This window comes from Myotis daubentonii, chromosome 2 (assembly GCF_963259705.1).
Source record: "Myotis daubentonii chromosome 2, mMyoDau2.1, whole genome shotgun sequence".
Classification (NCBI taxonomy): Eukaryota; Metazoa; Chordata; class Mammalia; order Chiroptera; family Vespertilionidae; genus Myotis; species Myotis daubentonii.
The window spans coordinates 129,814,477-129,838,125 of record NC_081841.1 but is presented as its reverse complement, the minus strand read 5'-3'; the positions used below and the strand labels follow the sequence as shown (position 1 = coordinate 129,838,125).

General features: G+C 42.7%; 1 protein-coding gene and 2 pseudogenes across 4 annotated transcripts in view; 1 reads left to right on the top strand and 2 right to left on the bottom strand.

Annotated features, from left to right (window-relative positions):
- The window catches only part of WDFY2 (WD repeat and FYVE domain containing 2), a 236,812-nt gene that overhangs the window by 160,608 nt on the left and 52,555 nt on the right, over positions 1-23,649 (top strand). For all 4 annotated transcript variants that reach the window (XR_009451323.1, XM_059684547.1, XM_059684545.1 and 1 more), the window contains exons 4-5: positions 3,176-3,230; positions 19,762-19,912. Coding sequence is in view for 3 of the 4 variants with exons in the window: in XM_059684547.1 (XP_059540530.1) it covers positions 3,176-3,230; positions 19,762-19,912 (206 nt within the window). In the remaining variant the exon portion in view is untranslated. The remainder of the gene's footprint in view (positions 1-3,175; positions 3,231-19,761; positions 19,913-23,649) is intronic.
- Positions 73-1,303, bottom strand: LOC132225896 (E3 ubiquitin-protein transferase MAEA-like; annotated as a pseudogene).
- On the bottom strand, positions 12,490-13,055 carry LOC132226325 (large ribosomal subunit protein uL6-like; annotated as a pseudogene).

Sequence of the window (23,649 nt, the reverse complement as noted above, 5' to 3'; positions counted from 1 at the left end):
TGGTTCCCAAGTACAGGCTGTACCTCTTCCTTCCTCTGCTCCTAAGTGTCTGTCCTTGCTCATGGATCGGTCTCAAGAAACAAACACCACGGCAGGCAGGGGCGCAGGCCAGGCCTCCATGATGTACACTTTCTCAGTTTGTAAGAAGTGGAAGATCTCTTTGGTTCTGGGGCAGACAACTGTATCATCTTGACAGATAGAGAGCAAAGAGTTGTAGCCATAGACGTAGCCAGACGTAGCCAGACGTAGCCGTTGGGCAGCATGATGGGCGGGTTGTTCTCGTTCATCATGTCGCCCAAGATCTTGCAGACCAGGCAGGAGTTGGCGCAGTGGGCCATGTGCAGGGGCTGCGCCAGCTTGTTCAGGGAGCGGCTGCACACGGGCAGTCGGGGCTCTTGGAGCTGCCGTCCTCCTTATAGCACTGGGGAGTCTTTATGGCCACGAGGCCGGCCTGCAGGGTGAGGGTGAGCAGAGTTGTTCCCCAGCTGGTGCAGCCGGTAGTTGTCCTTTTGGAACTGCTGGATCAGCATCCTCCACCTGGCTGGGTCTCTAGCAGGTCCTTGTCGAGGGAGATGTGCGTGTCTGGTGGGAAGGCCAGCATGCCCATGACCCGGCGGCCTCGTCCAGCTGGCTCCCTTCTGCCTGACCGAAATGCTTCCGTGCGTGCCTCACGGCATCCAGTCTCTTTTTCTGCTGAGTTCAATGAACTTCTGAATCCTTAAGCTTAACTCCAGGGAACTCGTCATCTTGAGCAGCCAGGACTTGTGCCATCAGGCCCGGCAGGTGGTGGTCTCTAGCCTCTCTAGAGACTCCTCCACTTCTTTGGCCTCAGAAACATCTAAATGTTCATTAAGTCCTCCATTCTGCTCTGCCACCCGGTTGTAGTAACCGAAGAGAGTGCAGCGGGTGCTTCAACCATCAGGCGACCCAAGCGCTTCCGCTTCCACAGGCTGGCTCCTGCCGGCTGGTCACTGCTGTGCTCCTTGAGGTGCTCAGTCTTGCATTTGCACAGCTTGGCGCTCTTGTTCTCGGCCTGAATGGACTCCACCACCTTCCTCTTGAGGATGCTGGGCTTCTCCACCACGCCATCCAGAAGGCTGACCACAAAGTCCATGCTAGGGCAGCTGCTCAAGGTCAGCTCCAGCTCAGCCACCACCATGGTGACGTGGCTTGTCTTACTGTCGATGTTTTTCTGAGCAGCTCGAAAGCATTTGTTCAGTGTTTTGTAGAGCACCTTGAGGTTCAGGTATTCCTGCACTTCCAGGATCATGGAGAACTGGGCTGTCAACTCCTACACTGCCATCTTGATTTGCCAAAACATTAGCAGGCACACAAACTATTTAGAAAAATTATTGGTAATGTGCAGCTAGAGCTTTAGAAGTAGTTGTACCTTTAATATCAATAATTCCATTTCTAGAAACCATTCAAAGAAAATAATGAAACACAGATTATAATAACTGGTGTCTTAGAAATATAATAATCAGGGACTGATTAGGCAAAATCTCACATAGCAACCCAATGGAATATTATGTAGCCCTTACGTTTGTTTTCAAAGAATGTTTAATGACCAAAAATGTTCATGTGATAATGTTAAGTTAAAATGGAGAGCTCCAAAGCAACATCAATAATACCACTATTGCAATTTAACGTGTTTTAATGTCTGCAAGGGAAAAAATTGAAAGGCAAAATATTCAATATATTAACAGCAATTATCACTGGTAGAGTTATAGACGATTTAAATTTCCTTCTTGATTGTTTCATAGCTTTTGTTTCTTGACAATAAGCATATTACTTTTATAATCAGAATAATAAACACTAAAAATAAAGCCCATTTTTTTATATATCTTCCTGAAATTGAAATTCAAGTAGACAAATTAGTAAAAATATTGAATATTTGAAAAGTATCATCAAGTTTCGTTAAATAGATATACAAATAGATCATGAACTTTGGATAAAAAGCACTTTTCTCATATCTACAGAACATTTTCAAAATCATTAATATCTTGACCATTAATACAATCTTACTACATTTTAAAAAAATAAAAATGCTTTCTCAATATAAGCCAGTAACACTAGAAATTAGCTACAAAAGATAACCATAAATATAACTGCTTGTAAATAAGAATTTTTTCTAAATAACTCTTAATTTAAAGAGAAAATCAACATATGAATGTTTCTGTAATACAGTATTCCTTCCTTATCTGCAGAGGATATGCTGCAAACCCGCTGTGAATGCCAGAAACCACTAATAGTAAAAACCTGTGTATACTATATTTTTTCCTGTGCATACATACCTATGAAAAAATTGAATTTATAAATTAGGCACAAAAAGAGATTAACACTAATAACTAATAAGAAAATAGAACAACTATAACAATACTGTAGTGAAAATTGTCTGAATGTGTTCTCAAAATCTTCTATTGTACTGTACTCACCCTTCTTCTCGTGATGACGTGAGATGACAAAATGTCTACCTGATGAGACGAAATGAGGTGAATGAATAGGTGCAACACACACTCTCTTTTATGTATCCCCCACAAAGAGTATATATGTGTCTTGTAGAAATTTACTTTGAGTAAATTTGACATTCAAATTAATCTCATCAAATTGGGAAATGCCTTTCACGTATTCATTTAATCAGTGTTATTGATTATCTACTGTGCCGAGGCTCTGTGCCAGGTGCCCTGGGGATGCAGGAATGAGTAAGATGCAGCCTTGAGAAGCTCATAATAAGGGGAAATAGTATCGATATTAGAAATAAAATCTTTAAACTATTTCTCTGTTAGAGGATTGACATTTATTTGTACACTGGCCACAGCCTTGCAAATTTTCAGCTATAGCACTATTGAAAGAAAAATAACTTGCATCAGGTTTATCTCAGAATTTATCAGTATCATGACTCTAAACTTGATCCAGTTTTCTTTACATGCATACTCAAAAGATCAACTTCATAGTTAATAACGTAAAAATTATGATACTGCACTGAGTCACAGTTATGAGCATCACCTTTAAAGAGGTACAAAAATGCTGAGTTGATTGGCAAAATACTAAAATATAAAATAGAATTAGATGTAATTTTATGATGATATTTGCTTTATACAATCTGGTTTTACCAAAATATATTTATTCACTTAAAAATTTTCCTTTTGCTTAATATTTTTCTTCTTTTTTGTAGGAATTTATTTTATCAGAAGATTATAACAAGATAACTCCTGTGAAAAACTATCAAGGTAGGAATGAGAGCAGTGCTTTCATTTACCTGGACTTTGAAATGTTTCTTGATGGCTTCCACTGCCACAAGAGAGGCTTTACTTTAATATAGTCAGGGGGAACAAAACTTTAGCAATTTGAAGTTAATGTTATCCCAGTTTTAGAAGTAAGATGCTGAGGCTAAAGGCGACTTGACTGTGGTCCTTTAGCTGGTAAAGTGCAGGGCCTGACCTGGTCATTGTGACTCCAGAACCCACAGCCTTTGTCCTTTGGTTTCCTCCTAACAGTGCAGCAGGCATGGGGAGCGGGGCCAGTGTTAGAGTGAGCTGCTTTACATGAGGCTCATTTTTTTTTGGTTAAATGTTTTAAAGGCTCAGAGTGTCTGTACTATCTAAGGGAGCGGATTGTGGTTATATTGTATCTTCAACATTGATAGTGTACCACAGGCCATTTCTGCCCTATGGATCAGGAATAATTTTTGTTAAGGATTATCCAGACCAACAATGTCATGGGATCATCAGAACATTAGAGGTGGGCCTTTTTAAAAAAATATATTTTGTTGATTTTTTTACAGAGAGGAAGGGAGAGGGATAGAGAATTAGAAATATCAGCTGCCTCCTGCACACCCTCTACAGGGGATGTGCCTGCAACCGAGGTACATGCCCTTGAACGGAATCAAACCTGGGCCCTTCAGTCCGCAGACCGATGCTCTATCCACTGAGCCAAACCGGATAGGGGAGGAGGTGGACCTTTTAACACTTAGAGGTCATTTCATCCAAATCTCTTGATCTCGTTCATCCTGCATGGTTATCTAGCATTTCCTCTAATACCTCCAGAGACATAGCAACCCATCCTGATTTGGGAAAATGCTATGAATTACATTCTTTAGTTTTATATTTTGAACCAAAATTTATTTCCCTATAGATTTATTTTTTAATCTTTTCACATATCACTTATCAAATACTTGTTAATCACTTATCAAGTATTTATTGAGTATCAGTCATTGTTCCAATAACTGAGGATTATAATAGTGAACAAGACATATGTACTATCCTATCTAATAAAAGAGAAAAATGGTAATTGGCGTACGACGATACCCTTTTCATTGGCTAATCAGGGCTATATGCAAATTAACTGCCAACTATGATTGGCAGTTAACTGCCAACAAGATGGCGGTTAATTTGCATATGTAGGCACAATGCAGGGAGGCGAAAGGGAAAGCAAGAAGAAGCCCCCTGCCACTGACAATGATCGGAAACCCAGGGGGGAGCTAAGAGCTGGGGGGCAGGGCAAAGGCGGCCCTGGGGCTGCCTTTGCCCTGCCCCCCAGCCATGATCGGAGAATCAGGTGCCTTTTCCGCCCTGGCCAGTGATAGCAGGAAGTAGGGGTGGAGCCAGCGATGGGAGCTGGGCACAGTCGAAGCTGGCAGTCCCGGGAGCTAGGGGTCCCTTGCCTGGGCCTAAAGCGAAGCCCACGATCGCGGGGCCACTGCAGCTGCGGGTCCCCGCTGCCCGAGCCGGACGCCTCAGCCAGAGGCGTTAGGCCTGGGCAGGGGCGGAGCCTGCAACCGCGGGGAGCTGGGGGTCCCCTGCCCAGGTCTGACACCTCTGCCGAAGGCCGAAGGCCTGGTCAAGGGGCCGATCCGGTGATTGGTGATTGGGGGGTGATGAGGGTCAACTCCTCTGGCCGAGGCATCAGGCCTGGGTGGGGGGTGGAGCCGGGGATTGGGGGGATATGATGGTCCCCTTGCCCAGGCCTGAAGCCTGGGTCAGAGGTGTCAGGCTTGGGTGGGGGGTGGAGCAAGCGATCAGAGGGATATGGGGGTCCCCTGCCCAGGCATGATTCCTGGGCCAGAGGCCTCAGGCCTGGGCGGGGGCCAGAGCCAGTGATCGGGGGGAGATGGGGGTCCCCTGTCCAAGCCTGACGCCTCTGGCGGAGGCGTCAGGCCTGGGCAAGGGGCCGATCAGGCGATCGGAGGGTGATGGGGGTCTACGCCTCTGGCCGAGGCATCAGGCCTGGGCAAGGGGCAGAGCCAGCAATCGGAGGGGGCTGGGGGCAGAACCAGTGATGGGGGGAAATGAGGGTCCCCTGCCCAGGCCTGACGCCTCTGTCTGAGGCATCAGGCCTGGGCAAGGGGCCGATCCTGCGATTGGAGGGAGATGGGGGTCATCGCCTGAGGGCTCCCAGTATGTGAGAGGGGGCAGACTGGGCTGAGGGACACTCCTCCCCCTCCCCCCCACACCCAGTGCACGAATTTCGTGCACTGGGCCCCTAGTCTGCCTATAATAGTTTATAATCATGTGCAGGATACAAACAGGTAAACAGACCATTGAAATGTTATATGATATAAGGGAACATTTGAGATCTTGCTCCCTGGCATATGTTGTCAGTTTGGCTCAAATAAACTCCTATAAAAATAATAATGGTAAGTATAAGTGCTAGAATATTCCCCTATAGGTCTTTGCTTAGCCTATTAGAGCTTCAAAAACTAAGCATACTCTCCCTTAAAAGAGCAATGAAAATTCCAACCTCTGTTCATTCCTCTCTTTTTTTTTCTTCTCTCTTCTAGCCTAAGCAATTTATATTTTTCTTTACATGACCTGAGTTTTTGTTCTTTAAAAAAATATTTTTTTTTATTTTAGTCACAAATCTTGGGATATCATGTTGTACTATTGCAGTGGTTCTCAACCTTCCTAATGCCGCGACCCTTTAATACAGTTCCTCATGTTGTGGTGACCCCCAACCATAAAATTCTTTTCGTTGCTACTTCATAACGTAATTTTGCTACTGTTATGAATCATAATGTAAATATCTGATATGCAGGATGTATTTTCATTGTTACAAATGGAACATAATTAAAGCATAGTGATTAATCACAAAAACAATATGTAATTATATATGTGTTTTCCGATGGTCTTAGGCGACCCCTGTGAAAGGGTCGTTCGACCCCCAAAGGGGTCGCGACCCACAGGTTGAGAAACACTACTATTGGGACCATTTTTTAAAAAGTGACACTTTGTGGTATGCAGTGTCTAAGATGTCTCCTAATGATCTTTGCCTCATGGTATTCATGCCCCTCTCCTTGAGTGTAGGCTGGAGCTAAAATGCAGCAAGAATTGAATATTACTTCTGAGATTAAATTATTAAAAAACTGGGCCTCCATCTTGCTTGTCCTCTCCTGCTCTCTTGCTTCCCTGTTCTGATGGAAGCCAGCTGCCATGTTGTGAGCTGCTCTGAGGAGAAGCCCAGGTGGTAAGGAACTGAGGGGAGGCCATGTCAGCAGTCAGGAAGGAATTGAAGCCCTCGGTTTAGCAGCCGATGAGGAATGCCAACAGCCGTGTGAGAGGGCTTCAGATCAGCTCCTTCTTTATCAGGCTTTCAGATGAGAGCACAGCCCACACCCTGATTCCATTCTGTGAGAGACCTTTCAGCAGAGGCACCAAGACTTCTGATCCACAGAAATTCTCCTGAAATGACAAATATTTACTGTTTTAAGCCACTAAGTTTTGGGGTATAATTTGTTGCACAGTAGATAACTAATACACACATATAATGTGATAAGTATAAAGTCATATTTTCTTCCTCTCCTGGGCATTGTTCTTCTAATATCAAGGGTGGCAGCCACTTTACACTGTGAGCTCATGTGGAGCAGTCAAGTCATCCCCTCAAAAGTTCTCACTTGAGTTGTTATCAGGCTGCATCTCCTGTACTTTTGAAGCTGTTTCCTGTGGGGATTTTGTTGTTTTTTGTTTATTTTTAGCTTAAATGCTTAACTTCACATTCTGTTATTCATCTCGTTTTATTTAGTCCATCATCTTAGCTTACCAAGATATTTTGAAATCCTGGTTGTCATTTAACTCTCACTTAGTTTTGTATTTTTCTAAACATATAATCATAAAATATATCATCCCTAAGTCTTTGTTAAAAATAGTGATTGGCCGCAAAGATGCACAAATGATGAGTATATCACTAAAAACCACTCTTCATAAGCCATTATTCTTTGGATCTCCTATATCCAACTTGTTTTATATACATCTAACAATATCAAAAGGTAGCTTATTTATTTCCATTTTGTTTACAAGGGGTTATAAAAAAAATTGACAACTAGATCACTGAAGAGACCCTTTCACCACAAACACCTAGAGAAATGGTAAAATGACACGTTTTGTTGCGCTTTTTTTTTCCTTTGGTTAATCCTCACCCAAGGATTTTTTTTCCATTGATTTTTAGACAGAGTAGAAGGGAGGGAGACACAGAGAAAAACATAGATGTTAGAGAAACAAATCCATTGGTTGCCTCCCACACATGCCCCGACAGGGCCTGGGGATCAAGCCTGCAACCAAGGTACATGCTCTTGATCGGAATTGAACCTGGGACCCTTAAGTCAGAGGGCCAACACTCCAACCACTGAGGCAAACCGGCTAGGGCCTGTTGCTCTTTTTAGTGCACTGCTGATGAGATAAACAAAATGAAGATTTCCATGTTCTAGAAGCACAGAGAAACACGAAGCTCAGAGTGATATACATATGACCTGACATTGCAGATGTCCTGGGGAGATGAAAAGAGCCCCAAATAGCTTGAAGCTTTTGTATGAATGTTCAGTGAGGGACAAGAGATGAGGCCTAGGGCCTGAGTGAGATAGAAAATTATAACTGAGATTATCCTATAAAGCTGAAATCCATAAAAGGAAATAACCCCATGAAATTAAAGGGAAATTTATTCCCCATCTCAAATCTGGATAGAGGGGGAAAATTTCCCATGAAAAATCAAAATTTCAACTTTTAAGGTAAAAAAACTTCTGATATTAAAAGGTCTTATAAGAAAAAAAAGTGTAATTATGTGAGGTGATAGATGTTAACTAAATTTAGTGTGGTAATCATTTCACAATATATTCGTACAGTGGAACCTCGGTTCTCGAATTTAATTAATTCCAGAATGCTGTTCAAGAAGCAATTGGTTTGAAAACTGAATCATTTTTCCCCATTAGAAAGAATGTAAATTGAATTAATTTGTTCCAGACCCCCACATCATTCCTTGTTTTAACCTTTTTTATATACAGTACATGTCCAATGTACTGTTTAAACTATAAACAAACACTTCTTTTGTTTAATTTAAGGAACCATCCTTGTAGCCTTAAAGGAATCACTTTCAGCATTCATTCCAGGGGTATCTTTCAGGATGTCAATATGCAGCATCTTTGTTTTTTCACATATCACTGCCTTTAAAATGCTGTCACCTAACTGCTTTTCATTTATCCAAATCAACAACAGTTTTTCTATCTCTTCAATTGCCTGTGATCATTGTTTCTTTCACACTCTTAGCAACATTAGCACTCTTGATTGCCTCTTTATGTTTTAAAATTGTGCTAATTGTCCATTTCACCAGCAACAAAAGCAAAAACAAAAAACCCACAAAAATATTCACAGCACAGTTTCCTGAGATGTTAACAACAGGAGGTAAACTGACTCTGTAGATAAACTGACTTTGGAATTCTCTCCTTCATAAACTGAGAAATACTTTTTGTCATGTTGATGTGTCAGCATGAAAGGAAGGGTTGTCAGGTCAATAGCTGAAGCATGGTTCAACAACCAGACATTTTTTCTGTGAACAACTTGGTCAAGAACTGAATTGTTCAAGATGGGATATGTTTGAGAACTGAAGTTTGACTATATGTCAAATTATTATGTTATACACCATAAATTAAGACACTGTTATATGTAACTTTATAAAATGTTTTTGGATCTAGAGTACAAATTTAAAGCAATCATGTGGTGCTGGGAGCTCTAAATTAAGAATTTAACATAAAAATTGTGCCAAGAATCCTATATAATAAAAGGGTAATATGCAAATTGACCGAACAGCGGAACAACCGGTCACTGGAACAACCACTCATGATGACACGCACTGACCACCAGGGGGCAGACACTCAATGCAGGAGTTGCCCCCTGGTGGTCAGTGCGCTCCCACAGGGGGAGCTCCTGTCAGCCACAAGCCAGGCTGATGGCTGACGAGTGGGAGCCTCTACCGCCTCCGCAGCAGCACTAAGGATGTCCGACTACGGCTTAGGCCTGCTCCTCACACGGGAGCATCCTCTGAGGGTTACCAGACTGTGAAAGGTTGCAGGCTGGGCTGAGGGACCCTACCCACCCTCCCCCATTGCACGAAATTTTGTGTACTGGGCCTCTAATCTTAAATAATGATCAACAATCTGAAGGAGACCATTTCATCTTTTAAAAGGTTTTTAAAAATCAGAGAAGGTAGAGAAACCAGAAAGAAATTATAAGCCTATAAAAAAATAGGTAGAACTTTTAGGTATAAAAATATTAGTGGGTAGACTAGACACAGAGTAAATTCGTGAAATGGTAGATAGATTTGATATCAGTGGAACAACATCTTTACTGAAAAAACAAAATTGCCAACATAGAATTCTAGACCCGGTATAAGTATCTTCGAAAATAGAAGTGAAATAAAAATTTTTCCAGACATACAAACTCTGAAAGAATTTGTCATTCATTGACCTACACTGAAAGAAATGTTAAAGGTAATCCTTCAGGAAAAAAGGAAGTGATGTCAAAGGAAAATAAGAATCTGCACAAAAGAATGAAGAAAGAGCACCAAACATGATAAGAATTTCATAAGAACTGCAGTCAGCCCTAGATATTCACAGGGGTATTGATTGCAGGACTTACTTGATGATACCAAAATCTGCAGGTACTCAAGTCCCTTATATAAAATGGGATAGAACAATGAATAAGCTTGCAGATCAAAAATACTGTTTTGACTAGTGGCTGGTTGACTCCATAGATGTAAATAAAACCCATAGATATGGAGGGCTGACTGTATTTATTGAAAAAATTCCACATATATATAAGTGGATGCATGCAGTTTAAACCCATTTGTTTAAGGGTCAACTGTATACGATCTTTATTATTTAAATTTCTTTAAAAGACAACTGGCTGTTTAACTAAAAATAATGACAAAGCATGATGTTTATAACACTATATATGTAAAATTTATATGTATGACAATAATAGTATAAATGCCAAGAGGTAGAGAGAAATGGAAGTATTCTATTGTCAGGTTCTTATGCTATACATAAAGTGGTATAATATCACTTGAAGGAAGACTATAAGTTAAAGATATATACTACTAGCTCTAACACAACCAATACAATAACAAATCAAAATGTTAGAACTTCTAAGCCAACCAAAGCAATAAAACAGAATCATATGATAGTTCTCAGTTACTCATGGAAAAAACAGTAAGAGGGAAAAGGGGAAAGAACAAATGGGAAAATAGAAACTAGTAGTAAGATGATAAATTTAAACCTAACAAGTTATCAGTAATCACATTAAATGTGTACGGTCTAAAGCCCATTAAAAGGCAGAGACCATCAGATATTGTGAAAAAGGGAGACCCAAATATAAACTATCTATAAGAAATGCATTTGAGCTATAATAACAAATAGGTTAAAAGTAAAATGATGGAAGAAGTTAAACCATGCAAACACTAGTCAAAAGAAATCTGGATTAAACAGCTCTGTTAATATTAATCAAAGTAGATTTCAGAGCAAAGAATATTACCAGAGATAAAGAAGATCATTTCACAATGATAAAGTGCTCAATCCCTCAGGAGGACATAGCAATCCTAAATGTTTATGTACCAAATAAACATAGCTTTGAATTTTTAAAGTAAAACCTGATATAGCCCTAGCCAGTTTGGCTCAGTGGATAGAGCATCCACTGCGGACTGAAGGGTCCCAGATTCAATTCCAGTCAGAAGCACATGCCCAGGTAGTGGGCTCAATCCCCAGTAGGGGGTGTGCAGGAGGCAGCTGATCAATAGTTCTCTCTCATCATTGATGCTTTTATCTCTCTCGCCCTCTCCCTTCCTCTCTGAAATCAATAAAAATAATAGATAATAAAAATATTTTAAAAACTGATGTAACTTTAGGAGGAAAAATAGGCACATTTTTCATAATTATAGTCAAACTTTAATACTTCTCTCTCAATAATTGATTGAACATATCAATAATTGATAGAATAAACATGCAGGAAGTCAATAAGTTATAGAAGACTTGAACAACACATCAATGTTTTCACTGACATCTGTGGAACATCCCATTTAACTGAAACAAGATATACATTCTTTTCAAATGTGCATAGAACATTTCAAGATAGGCCATATTCTGGGTCATATGACAAGTCTCAATAAATTTGGAAGACTTCAAGCCTTGCAGGGTATGTTCTTTGATCAAAATGGAATTAACGTAGAATCAATAATAGATCTCTGGAAAATCCCCAAGTACCAAGGAAGCTAATAACCCACATCTAAATAATCCATGGGCTACAGAAAAAAATCATAAGAGAAATCAGAAAGTATTTTGTACTGAGTGAATATGAAAACACAATGTATCAGAAGTAATGGGATGCTGCTAAAGGGGAAATTTATAGCATTAAACAACCATGTTAGAAGAGAAGAGAGTCTCAAAGTAGAGACCTCAGCTTCTATATCAAGAAACCAGAAAGAGCCCTAACCAGTTTGGCTCAGTGGATAGAGCATCGGCCTGCAGACTCAAGGGTCCCAGGTTCGATCCAGTCAAGGGCGTGTACCTTGGTTGCGGGCACATCCCCAGTAGGGGGTGTGCTGGAGGCAGCTGATTGATGTTTCTCTCTCATCGATGTTTCTAACTCTCTATTCCTCTCCCTTCCTCCTATAAAAATCAATAAAATATCTTAAAAAAAAAAAAGAGAAACCAGAAAGAGAAAAAAAAGGAAACCTAAGCTGAAGCAGAAGAGAGATCATATCAGAAGTTCATGAAATAGATGGCAGAAAATAGAGAAAAGTCAATGACACCAAAAGCTGTGGGGTTTTTTGTTTGTCTGATTTTTGTTTTCTCAAATCAATACATGGCTTTTATTGCATCTTTAAAATACCACAATAGCCCTGGCCACTGTGGTTCAGTGGTTAGAGTGTCAGCCCAGGCTCCGAAGGGTTGCTAATTTGATTCCTGGTCAAGGACGCGTCCCTGTGTTGCAGTTTTAATACCCAGCCCCTGTTGGGTGTGTGCAGGAGGCAGCCAATTGATGTGTCTCTCTCACATCGATGTCTCCTCCCCTCTCCTCTCTTTCTTTCCCTCTCTCTCCCCCTCCCTTCTACTCTCTCTAAAAATCAATAGATGAATATCCTCCAGGGAGGATTAACAAAATATATATATCACTAATAAGTCTGAGGAATCATTCGGCATCTTGCTGGTGCTGTAGCTGGACAACTTAGATCTTATTTATCAGCCTACTGAACTGTTCCTTTTTCAGAAATGTACATATCATCCAAAAGTTTTCTGATATCCTTGTTTTAACTGTTGTAGCTTGCTCAACCAAAACAGCTGAATTTCATACAAGTTCAGTGTTGTTTCCTTCAAGTATTAACTCATCATTCTGGGCTTGAGAGATTGACCAAGCAATGCCTGACCTCATCTGAACCCTGTGGTTATATTTTTCACCTAAGAAATTTCTTATTTCAACAAGAGAACCATTCTCCCGAATAACAATGTTGATGGGGAAGTGAGTATACACAGACCTCATCTTGTAACAGAAGACCATGATCATGTTCTGTCCATGACTGCAGATAGTGCAAATGGTGGCAAGTTCCTTTCTGTTTGCCCACCATTTGTCAATCCGGAGCCTCTTCTTTTTCCTTCCAAGGAGACTGAGTTCTGCATTGATGTGATTGAAGTCCCTCCACAGGGTGCCTCTGGGGCCCTTCACAATAACTGTATATCCCTTCAGAGTGATGGTGACATTTTCTGAAATGTGGACAGTTGGATTGCTGAGAATGGTTTTCATCCTTGCAGTAAATGAGGCAAAGCTAAGCTGTGTTTTGTTTTTGTTTTGAGAAGATCAATAAAAGTGATAAATCTCTAGTCCAGTGGTTGGCAGACTGCGGCTCGGCAAACCGCGGCTCGTGAGCCACATGCTGCTCTTTGGCCCCTTGAGTGTGGCTCTTCCACAAAATACCAGCTCTTCCACAAAATACCGACTTCTGCGCATGGGCCATGAAGTTTCAATCGCACTGTACATGCGCTCCCGCATGTGGTATTTTGTGGAAGAGCCACACTCAAGGGGCCAAAGAGCCGCATGTGGCTCACGAGCCACAGTTTGCCGACCACGGTGACTTACCAGAGAGATAGAGACAGTGCAAGTTACCAATATTAGGAATGAGAGAAGTGATTTTATTATAGACTAGAGGCCCGGTGCACAAAAATTTGTGCACTGGGGGGGAGGGGGGGTCCCTCAGCCCGGCCTGTGCCCTCTCGCAGTGTGGGACCCCTTGGGAGATAACGACCTGCTGGCTTAGGCCTGCTCCCGGGTGGCAGAGAGCAGGCCCAATCCCTAGGTGCAGCCCCTGGTCGGGCTCAGAGCAGGGCCGATTGGGGAGTGGGGCGCCACCCCCTGTCATCCACAGAGCAGGGAGATTGGGAGGTTGTGATGCCACCCTCAGTCACGATCAGGGTAGGGCTGATTGGGGGGTTGGGGCACCACCCCCTGTCACACTCAAGGCAGGGTCGATGGGGAGGTTGTGGCGCCACCCCCTGTCATGCACAGAGCAGGGCCAATCAGGGGATTGGGGCACTGCCCCCTGTCACTCACAGAGCAGGGCCCATCAGGGGGATTGGGGCTCTGTACCCTGTCACGCACAGAGCAGGGCCAATCGGGGTTGGGGCGCTGCCCCCTGTCCCTCACAGAGTAGGGCCCATAGGGGAGTTGGGGCACTGCCCCCTGTCACACACAGAGCAGGGCCAATCAGGGGGTTGGGGCGCCGCCACTCTCACACTCAGGGCAGGGCCGATGGGGAGGTTATGGCTCTACCTGTCACACACAGAGCAGGGCCTGTGGGGGGGGGGGGTTGGGGAGCTCCCCCCTATCAGGCACAGAGCAGGGCTGATCAGGGGGTTGGGGCACCTTCCCCTGGCACGAACAGAGCAGGGTGGATAGGGAGGTTGTGGCCCCGCCCCCTGTCACACACAGAGCTGCAGGGCGATCAGGGGGTTTGGGCGCTGCCCCCTGTCACGCTGATCCCGGTGCCGGGAGGCCTCGTAGCTCTGCTGATCCCAGTGCCAGGAGGCATATTACCCTTTTACTATATAGGATAGAGGCCTGGTGCATGGGTGGGGCCGGCTGGTTTGCCCTGAAGGGTGTCCTGGATCAGGGTGGGGGTCCCCACTGGGGTGCCTGGCCAGCCTGGGTGAGGGGCTGAGGGCTGTTTTCAGGCTGGGAGTGACTGAAGTTCCCAACCGCTCCTTTTTTGCTTTTTTTCTTTTTTATTCTGGGCCAGCTTTAGCTTGAGGCTTGGCTCCAGCTCTTAGGCCTCGGCTGAAAGTAGATTTCTGGCCTTTGCTTACAATGTTGCGAATCTGTTACAGTGTTTGAAACTGCCCGCTCAGAGGCCTGCAGCCGCAGGCGGGGAACGTTGGTTTCCTCCGTCACTGAGGCAAGCAAGCCTCATGTTAGTTTCAAGCTGCCTGGCTGCCGGCCGCCATCTTGGCTGACAGTTAATTTGCATATCTCGCTGATTAGCCAATGAAAAGGGTAGCGGTTGTATGCCAATTACCATGTTTCTCTTTTATTAGTATAGATTCTAGAGGTATTTAAAGGAAAATAAGGAATATTATGAACAACTTTATGCTAATAAATTTTACAACTTACATGGAACAAATCTTTGAAAGTACAAACTGCTACAGGTCACTCAAGAAGAAACAGATAATCCTAATAGTCCTATAGCTAGTAAAGAAATTGACTCTATGATTAAAATCTTCCCACAAGGTAAACACCTGGCCCAGATGGCTTTACTGGTAAATTTTGCCAAACAAGGAAGAAACAATACAAACTCTGAGAAATTGAAGAAATAAAAGACTTTTTAACTCATTTTATGAATTCAGCATTATCTGATACTAAAACTAAAGAGAGACAGTTTAAGAAATCTGCAGACCAACATCCTCCATGAAAATAGATGTAAGAAATCTAACCAAAATGTTAGCAAATCAAATTCATCTATATATAAAAAGAATAGTACATCACAACCAAGTGAGGTTTTCCCAGGTTTACACCCAAAGAAATGAAAACAGGGACTCAAACAGATATTTGTATACCCATGTGCATAGCAGCATTATTCATAATATCCAAACAGTGGAAGAAAATGTGCTGCATACATATAAAGGAATTTTGACATTCACTACAACATGGATGAATCTTGAAGACATATGCTAAGTGAAATAAGCCAGTCACAAAAAGACAAATATTGTATGATACCACTTATATGAGGTAGTAGTCAAACTTTAAATGCAGGAAGTAGAATGGTGGTTGCCAGGGGCTGGAGGAGGTAAATGGGGAATTAGTGCTTAATGGCTACAGAGTTTCTATTTGGGAATATGAGAAAGTTCTGGAGAGTGGATGGTGGTAATGTTTATACAATAATGTAAATGTATTTAATGCCACAGCATTGTACACTTCAAAATGGTTAAAATGGCAAATTTTATGTTTTGTTTTACCACAATAAAAAAGAGATTGCATATATAAATTTTTTAGTACAATACCTGAAACACAGTTCATCAGGGCATAAATATTAATTCCTCTCCAATAAGGTGGAGGGGGAACTAGTGTTGACAAAGATGTAGAAAAATTGGGACCCTTATACACTGCTGGTGGGAATATAAAATGGTGCAGCCACTTTGGTAAATAGTTTGTCAGTTTCTGAAAGAATTAAAAATACAGTTACCTTGTAACATAGTATTTATACTCCTAGTTATACAGGGGTTGGCAAAAGTAGGTTTATAGTTGTTCATAATAAATAATACAGTGATTAATAAGTAATAATACAAGAATAAACTCTGTTTCGTGTACTTACAACTGTAAACTACTTTTGCCCACTCCTGTATACTCAAGAGAATTGAAAGCATGTATTCACACAAAAACTTGTACACGAATATTCATAGCAACATTATTCATAATAGCCAAAAAGTAAAAACAGCCTAAATTTTCATCAGTGGATGAATGGATAAATAAAATGTGGTATATTGATACAAAAAATTATTATTTGGCCATAAAAATAGGAATGAAGTACTGATACATGCTATAACATAGATGACCTTGAAACCATGCTAATAGAAAGAAACTAAACACAAAAGACCACACCTTGTATGATTGCATCTATCTACACTAATAAAAGAGAAAAATGGTAATTGGCGTACGACAATACCCTTTTCATTGGCTAATCAGGGCTATATGCAAATTAACTGCCAACTATGATTGGCAGTTAACTGCCAACAAGATGGCGGTTAATTTGCATATGTAGGCACAATGCAGGGAGGCGAAAGGGAAAGCAGGAAGAAGCCCCTTGCCACTGACAGTGATCGGAAACCCAGGGGGGAGCTAAGAGCTGGGGGGCAGAGCAAAGGCGGCCCTGGGGCCACCTTTGCCCTGCCCCCCAGCCATGATCGGAGAATCAGGCGCCTTTGCCGCCCTGGCCAGTGATAGCAGGAAGTAGGAGTGGAGCCAGCGATGGGAGCTGGACTCGGTCGAAGCTGGCAGTCCCGGAAGCTAGGGGTCCCTTGCCAGGGCCTAAAGCGGAGCCCACGATCACAGGGCCGCTGGAGCTGCGGGTCCCCGCTGCCCGGGCCGGATGCCTCAGCCAGAGGCGTTAGGCCTGGGCAGGGGCGGAGCCTGCAACCGCGGGGAGCTGGGGGTCCCCTGTCCAGGCCTGACACCTCTGCCGGAGGCCTCAGGCCTGGTCAAGGGGCCGATCCGGTGATTGGTGATCGGAGGGTGATGAGGGTCAACTCCTCTGGCCGAGGCATCAGGCCTGGGTGGGGGGTGGAGCCGGGGATTGGGGGGATATGATGGTCCCCTTGCCCAGGCCTGAAGCCTGGGTCAGAGGCGTCAGGCTTGGGCGGGGGGTGGAGCAAGCGATCAGAGGGATATGGGGGTCCCCTGCCCAGGCATGACTCCTGGGCCAGAGGCCTCAGGCCTGGGCGGGGGCTAGAGCCAGTGATCGGGGGGAGATGAGGGTCCCCTGTCCAAGCCTGACACCTCTGGCGGAGGCGTCAGGCCTGGGCAAGGGGCCGAGCAGGTGATCAGAGGGTGATGGGGGTCTACGCCTCTGGCTGAGGCATCAGGCCTGGGCAAGGGGCAAAGCCAGCAATCGGAGGGGTCTGGGGGTCCCCTGCCCAGGCCTGATGCCTGGGCCAGAGGCATCAGGCCTGGGCTGGGGGCAGAACCAGTGATGGGGGGAAATGAGGGTCCCCTGCCCAGAGGCGTCAGGCCTGGGCAAGGGGCCGATCCTGCGATTGGAGGGTGATGGGGGTCAACGCCTGAGGGCTCCCAGTATGTGAGAGGGGGCAGGCTGGGCTGAGGGACACTCCCCCCCCCCCCACACACACACACACTCACACCCAGTGCATGAATTTCGTGCACCGGGCCCCTAGTATGAAATAATAAAAAATAGTAAATTAATGGTTTTCCAGATATGGGAGAAGGGGAATTTGAGGATATGGGTTTATTTTAGGGCTGAGAGGCTAAAGAAGAAAAAATCGTATGGTCATATCAACTGATGCAGAAAAAGCATTTGATAAAATCTGACATCCGTTCATGATAAAAAAAAAAAAAAAAAAAAACTTTCAGCAAATTACGAATAGAGGGAAACTTCCTCAACTTGATAAGGAGATATGGACAAAAAAAGCCACAAACCTATAGTTAACATCATACTTGTGAGAAACTAGATGCTTTCCCTTCAAATCAGGATCAAGGCAAAGATGTGCTTTTTCACCACTGCCATTCAAGAAGTATAGGCTTCAAGCCCAGGTTTCTGAAGCTTAATGATATGTATGGACCTTTAAAGGATTTCTTTTTGTAAAAGGCAAAAGATTTATGCGATCTGAAGAGAAACCAGAGTAGAAAGGATTTCTTTTTGAATAAAAGAATTCTGTCACCCTAAAAAGAGTATGTGTGGGGGTTTGTTTTTTGTTTCTTTTTCAGAGTCATAGCCTGACACAGAGAAAGAAAGCCAATCTGGCCGAGAGACTAGGGTTTTAATTCCAGCTTCGTCACTCATTGGTTGTCTACCTTTGAACAAGTCACTGAACTCTTTCTCCTCTGGCACATGATGGCAGCTCAGAGGGCTAACATCCCCCCTTCCCCCCCCCACCCCCCTTATGTTGTGGGCCACTGTCATCCCCTTGGACTTAGAAAGTAATAAATAGGAGGTCAAAGGTCCCTTCATGAGAAAAAGAGGCAAAGTGCTGGGAGCCATGTTCTGCCTAAAATAGACGCAGGTACACTCGGACCCATTAGAGCAGTGGTTGCCAACCAGTGGTCCGTGAGGTCCGAAAGGTTGGCGTCCGCTGCATTAGAGAGTTTGCTTTTATCCCATTGTTGGTGGAACTTAATTAGACATCTGATGACACAGACATGACAAATCTTCAGAGTTTCTCCAGGAAGTCACTCTTTTAGTTAAAGATGTTTTATCTTGATTGTGGCAGATACACTGAAAGGCAGACATTTACTGTAGAGAAGTTGTAATATTGCTTCTATACTTTTTTTGTATCCCTTTGATTCTCATGCTTCAAATACCAAATTTTAAAACATCAGGCATTTGGTGAAATGACTGTCCTGTGGGTATTCACTCTGGTTCTGAGTGTATTGTTTGGGAGTCAATCTGAAAGAGCCATCTTGCCAAGGCCAAGTAATGTCTGTAAAATGAGGCAACCCCCCACTCTTGCAGGGTCACTATAACTGAGATAATGGCTTTAAGTACCTGGTACTTGTTAGACACACAGAAACTGGCAGCTGATCAGAATGGGAAACTGCTGTCTTCTCCGTCACTGCATCACACCTGTGATCAGTCTGCTCCGCTCACCAGACGACCCAGCAGGCCTGGGTTCCAGCATGTTAATCTCTGTTTATTCCAGTCAGCTCTGTTCAGTGGCCACAGCCCCCTCTTCCTTGCCCCCTGGGATTGTATATTAAGAAGAAAGCGAATATTTTACTGATCTTATTGGGTAATTGTGAAGCCACTAGACCTTGACCAAAATACTGAACTGTATTGTGCCGCAGTTCCCCAGGGAGATGGAGTAAATGACATGAGTTGTTTCTTCTCTGAAGTTGTGCGGTGCAATAATTCTATGATGTTGTTGCTTTTGTGTATGAGCAACCCTAGGAAATATGTTCTCATCACATGTATGTACTATGACATAAGGGATACTTCATTCACTTTTATTTAGCACTTGGGCCAAATTCTGCCCTCCATTCCAAGTGTTTGATTTCTTACAGACAATTGATCTAGAACTTTGTTGTAGATTTTATAAGCCAGACTTCATCTATAAGAACTCGGATGTGCCCCTTCATAGTGGCATGCCCTCACTGCAGCTGAGAACCCCTCTCCTGCCTGTGTTAGTTTGTTCTGGGAGGGGAGAAGAGAACGGTACATCTCTGTGGGCCATGCTTTACCAGCCTCCTTTAGGGTACTTTATGGGTTGTTTTCTTGCCTCTTGGTTTTCAGCACATCAGAGCAGAGTGACGATGATCCTGTTTGTCCTGGAGCTGGAGTGGGTGCTGAGCACGGGACAAGACAAGCAGTTTGCCTGGCACTGCTCTGAGAGTGGGCAACGCCTGGGAGGTTATCGCACCAGTGCTGTGGCCTCGGGCCTGCAGTATCCTTTGCTGGAGAAAATTCCTTGGTGGGAACTTAGCTGCTGACTTATTTCTTTCAAGAAAATTGGGGGGATGTGCAACTTGAAAGTTTTTTTATTTGCTAACTTACCCTGTTAATTAAGATACTCATAGACTTTTCTAATGAACAATTCCTCATGTAGGAGGAGTAAAGTGAGCTTATTTCACCTAAAATACGTAGGTTGTGGTCTACTATGATCCAAAGCCTAACATCTAGCTAGAACACAGTCCAGATTGTGAGTCTCAGCTGTCACAAGCAATTGCAAAACATAAGGATAAAACCATCACTGAAATACAGTCTTTTATTTTTGTACAGAACTAATTTACACATAGATACTAAGGTTGTGAACATGCCCATTGGTGCCTGGCAGAAGAACCACAGTTTCCCTATTCATTTAAAAAATATTTGAGAGCCTACTGTGCCAGGACTTGAGTAGGTCAGCTGGTATCTACAGGCTTTGTTCCAGGTCCAAGACTTTTCCAGGATATGTAGAATGGTATTATTTCTATCTCCAAGTCTCCAGGAGCCATGTGCTCAGTGTGAACACCTGCTAATGCTGAGTAATCCTCATATCTGGCCTCCAGCAAGCACAGGCTTAATAAGTTTGGATAATGCTACTGTTGCAAGGACCCTGCCTTTGATTTAAAAGATGCAGAGCTCTCTTCACCTTCTAACAAATAAGAAAATAGGTGGGAACAGATCACTTGTCAGCCAAAGTAGGAAGAAATAGTAAGATTTGCTTTCACTTTTTTCACCTTATTTGTAAACTTGCTTATTCAGCAATTCTCAACAGTCTGAAGAAATACTTTACTGTTTCTTTGCAGTAGATGTATTTTTGTGTGTATGGGGTAATGTCACTTTTTTTCCCTCACTGGAAGGATGAGATGAAGAAATTAAGAATGGCTTTTGTAGAAGGTTGTAAAATGGCAAATTACCAAGAAGACCAGAAGCAAGGACAGTAAGAAAAGAAATTCCAAAGTTTACTTTTTAAAGTAAATGAATTGTCATGAATTCTCTTGCCAGTACATTAATGATTTCTTATAGCGTTAGAGCTGCAAGGGCCTGAGACCATCCAGTCCGATGCCTCATTTCCCAGATGAGTCGGCTGAAGCCCAGGAATCGTCATGGGCCCTATGTGTGGCCACCCAGCTAGGATGGAGGAAAATCACCGCTAGAAGCTAGATTCTGCTTGGACTGCTGTTTTTCCCCATCATACTGCATTACTCTTTTGAGAACAGAACTAATGGCACCAATGTAATTTGTTCTTAATATGCTGGCTTCTCTATTACTAGCCACACCTAGTGATGTATCTTCTATATCACTAACCAAACCAAGCAGTAGAGAAATATAAAGATCTTGTCCTTAAGAGTTTTTTTTATTATTATTGATTTTAGAGAGAGAGGGAGGGGAAAGGAAAGAGAAACATCAATGTGAGAGAGAAACATCTATCCACTGCCTCCTTTACACCCCCTATTGGGGATTGAGCTGCAACCTGACTGGGAATCAGTGCATGGGATGATGCTCAACCAAGCCACTCCAGCCAGGGCGAGTTTACTTTTTAAACTATTTGAAAATGAAACACAAAAACACAGAGTTAAACTTGACTTGACTTTGGTAGTTTTTGTCCCTTGTTTTTCAACTGTTTCCTTTGGCCACAACCATGTGGTTTTATCAAGCAAAGTGTGTGTGTGTGTGTGTGTGTGTGTGTGTGTGTGTGTGTGTGTGTGTGTGTGAAAGCCTGTGGCTTCATTTCCTAGTATCCACGACTATCTAGTCTAATCTTGCTATTAAGGTGGAGGGGAATTGCAGTACTACAGACAGGCCCTTGGAGAAGATTCCGTTACCTCCACTAGCTCTGCCTCTCTAGCTCCAATTTTGGAGCCACAGTGCCAGCCAGCTCTTACTCCTAGGAGCATATACATTCCTGATAATTTTCCAGTGCTGCACATTGATGGCATACAGTGCTGCCCTTGCCAGAGTCTCTCTTCTTTTAGGCCTCTTAGTGGAGAGTAAATATGCAATGAAGTAGAGGAATAAGGGAAGACAGGGACTGACCAGTTTACAAATTGAATTCTTTCTGAATAACCTCAAAATCTTTGATTGTGTTGGCTATAGATCTGAATCTTCAGATATTAAACAGTCTAAATACTAATAATAATGCAGAGAAGGATAGAAAAAGAATAATTACATTTGTAGTCCCTGAGGGCTTATATAGTGTTTCTATTTAATGTTACTTTGTTCACCATGAATACAGTAAGGTAAAGTAAAAACAAAAAAGAACTAATTCTCAATTTTCATAGTGTTGAAACTAAAGGCTCAGAGAGGCTCAGGTAGCTTATGTGACACTCCGAGGTGACGTAACTGTTACCTGAGAACCAGGAATAGAATTTGAGTTTGATAATCTTTTAGCTACTTCTCTGCATACCCAGATACTGTAGAATGGAGCTGTTTCTCAGAAGTCCCATGGCAGCTGAAGTTAGGAAGTAGAACTGTTTCCCTCCCCACTTCCTAGTCCATAAATTTGTCAATACTCTATTCAGTCTCACTTTTCAGTCCTGTCATTTGGCCTTTTTTTAAAATCATATTTTCCACAAAATAATTCAGATACTCTTCATTTTAACATTCTGTTCATGTCGGAGATATTTTCAAGATGTCACCCTACGTAGTGAAATGTCTTTCCACCAAGTAGTCTCTTAGATCTGTTCCTATTCTGGGAACGAGTACTGAAAAGCTATTAAGGTTATCTTGGTTTTCGTATTTCCTCATGTCATATTTAATGCCAATCACTCTGGCTTTAAGGTTGTACTATAATTTTATTTCAGCCCTCTTCCAAATAGCTTTTGTTGAGTGGGACTCTTATAAACGCTTAGGGTTTGTTTGTCTTTTAAACAATATATTCATTATATTTCAATAAATTGCTTTTTTTTAATGCTCTTATTGTCCCACCTTTGGCCAGTAAGAGCCCCATCATATTGGTTCCTGTGTCTTTTTTTTTTCTCTCGATAAATAAAACCAAACGTTTATTTACACCAAAGAATTCCAACACTTGGATCTTTTACAGATGAAGGACAAAGTATTATATATACACACACAACAAGGGGTGGCAGGGCTGTAACGAGTATAGTTTTCCCACATTTACAGGTCTACCATTTCAGTTTTAGTGGACACAGTGGTTCTGCTCCTATGTCTCAGGTACATTTACAAGACTGAGAGGCAGGTCTTCTCACTGGATGGCATGTGAGGAAAGGGGAAGGTAGGAGGAAAATAAGGTAGAAAGCTTAAAACCGAAGTAGTGTGGCCACACCTTTCACCAGCTCTTAAAGCATTGTTAACATGAAACCTACATAGACATTTTTCTTTTGTAAAAAGCAATTAAGTTTACCCAGCAGCTAAGTGAATTCAAAATGGCCAAGTCAAAGAAAATTAAAAAAGATTTTGCCTTCCCCCTCTTCCCAGCTATAGAGCATATTGGGAGATGAAAGGAGAGAGCACCAAGGTAAAGAACCTGGGAGGGAAGGTTATTGACGTTTTCAACTAAAGTGAAACTAAACTTATAAGTGATTTGGATTTAGAGTTAGGCCAATAAGACATGATTCATCCCTGTGTCTTTTTTATATCCCCATATCTTCTGATCGTTTCCTTGCTTTTTGGCACAACTGTCTTAAGTTCATCTTGTACCTTCTCATTCCACTCCTGCAATCAGCCACTTCTTTTAGT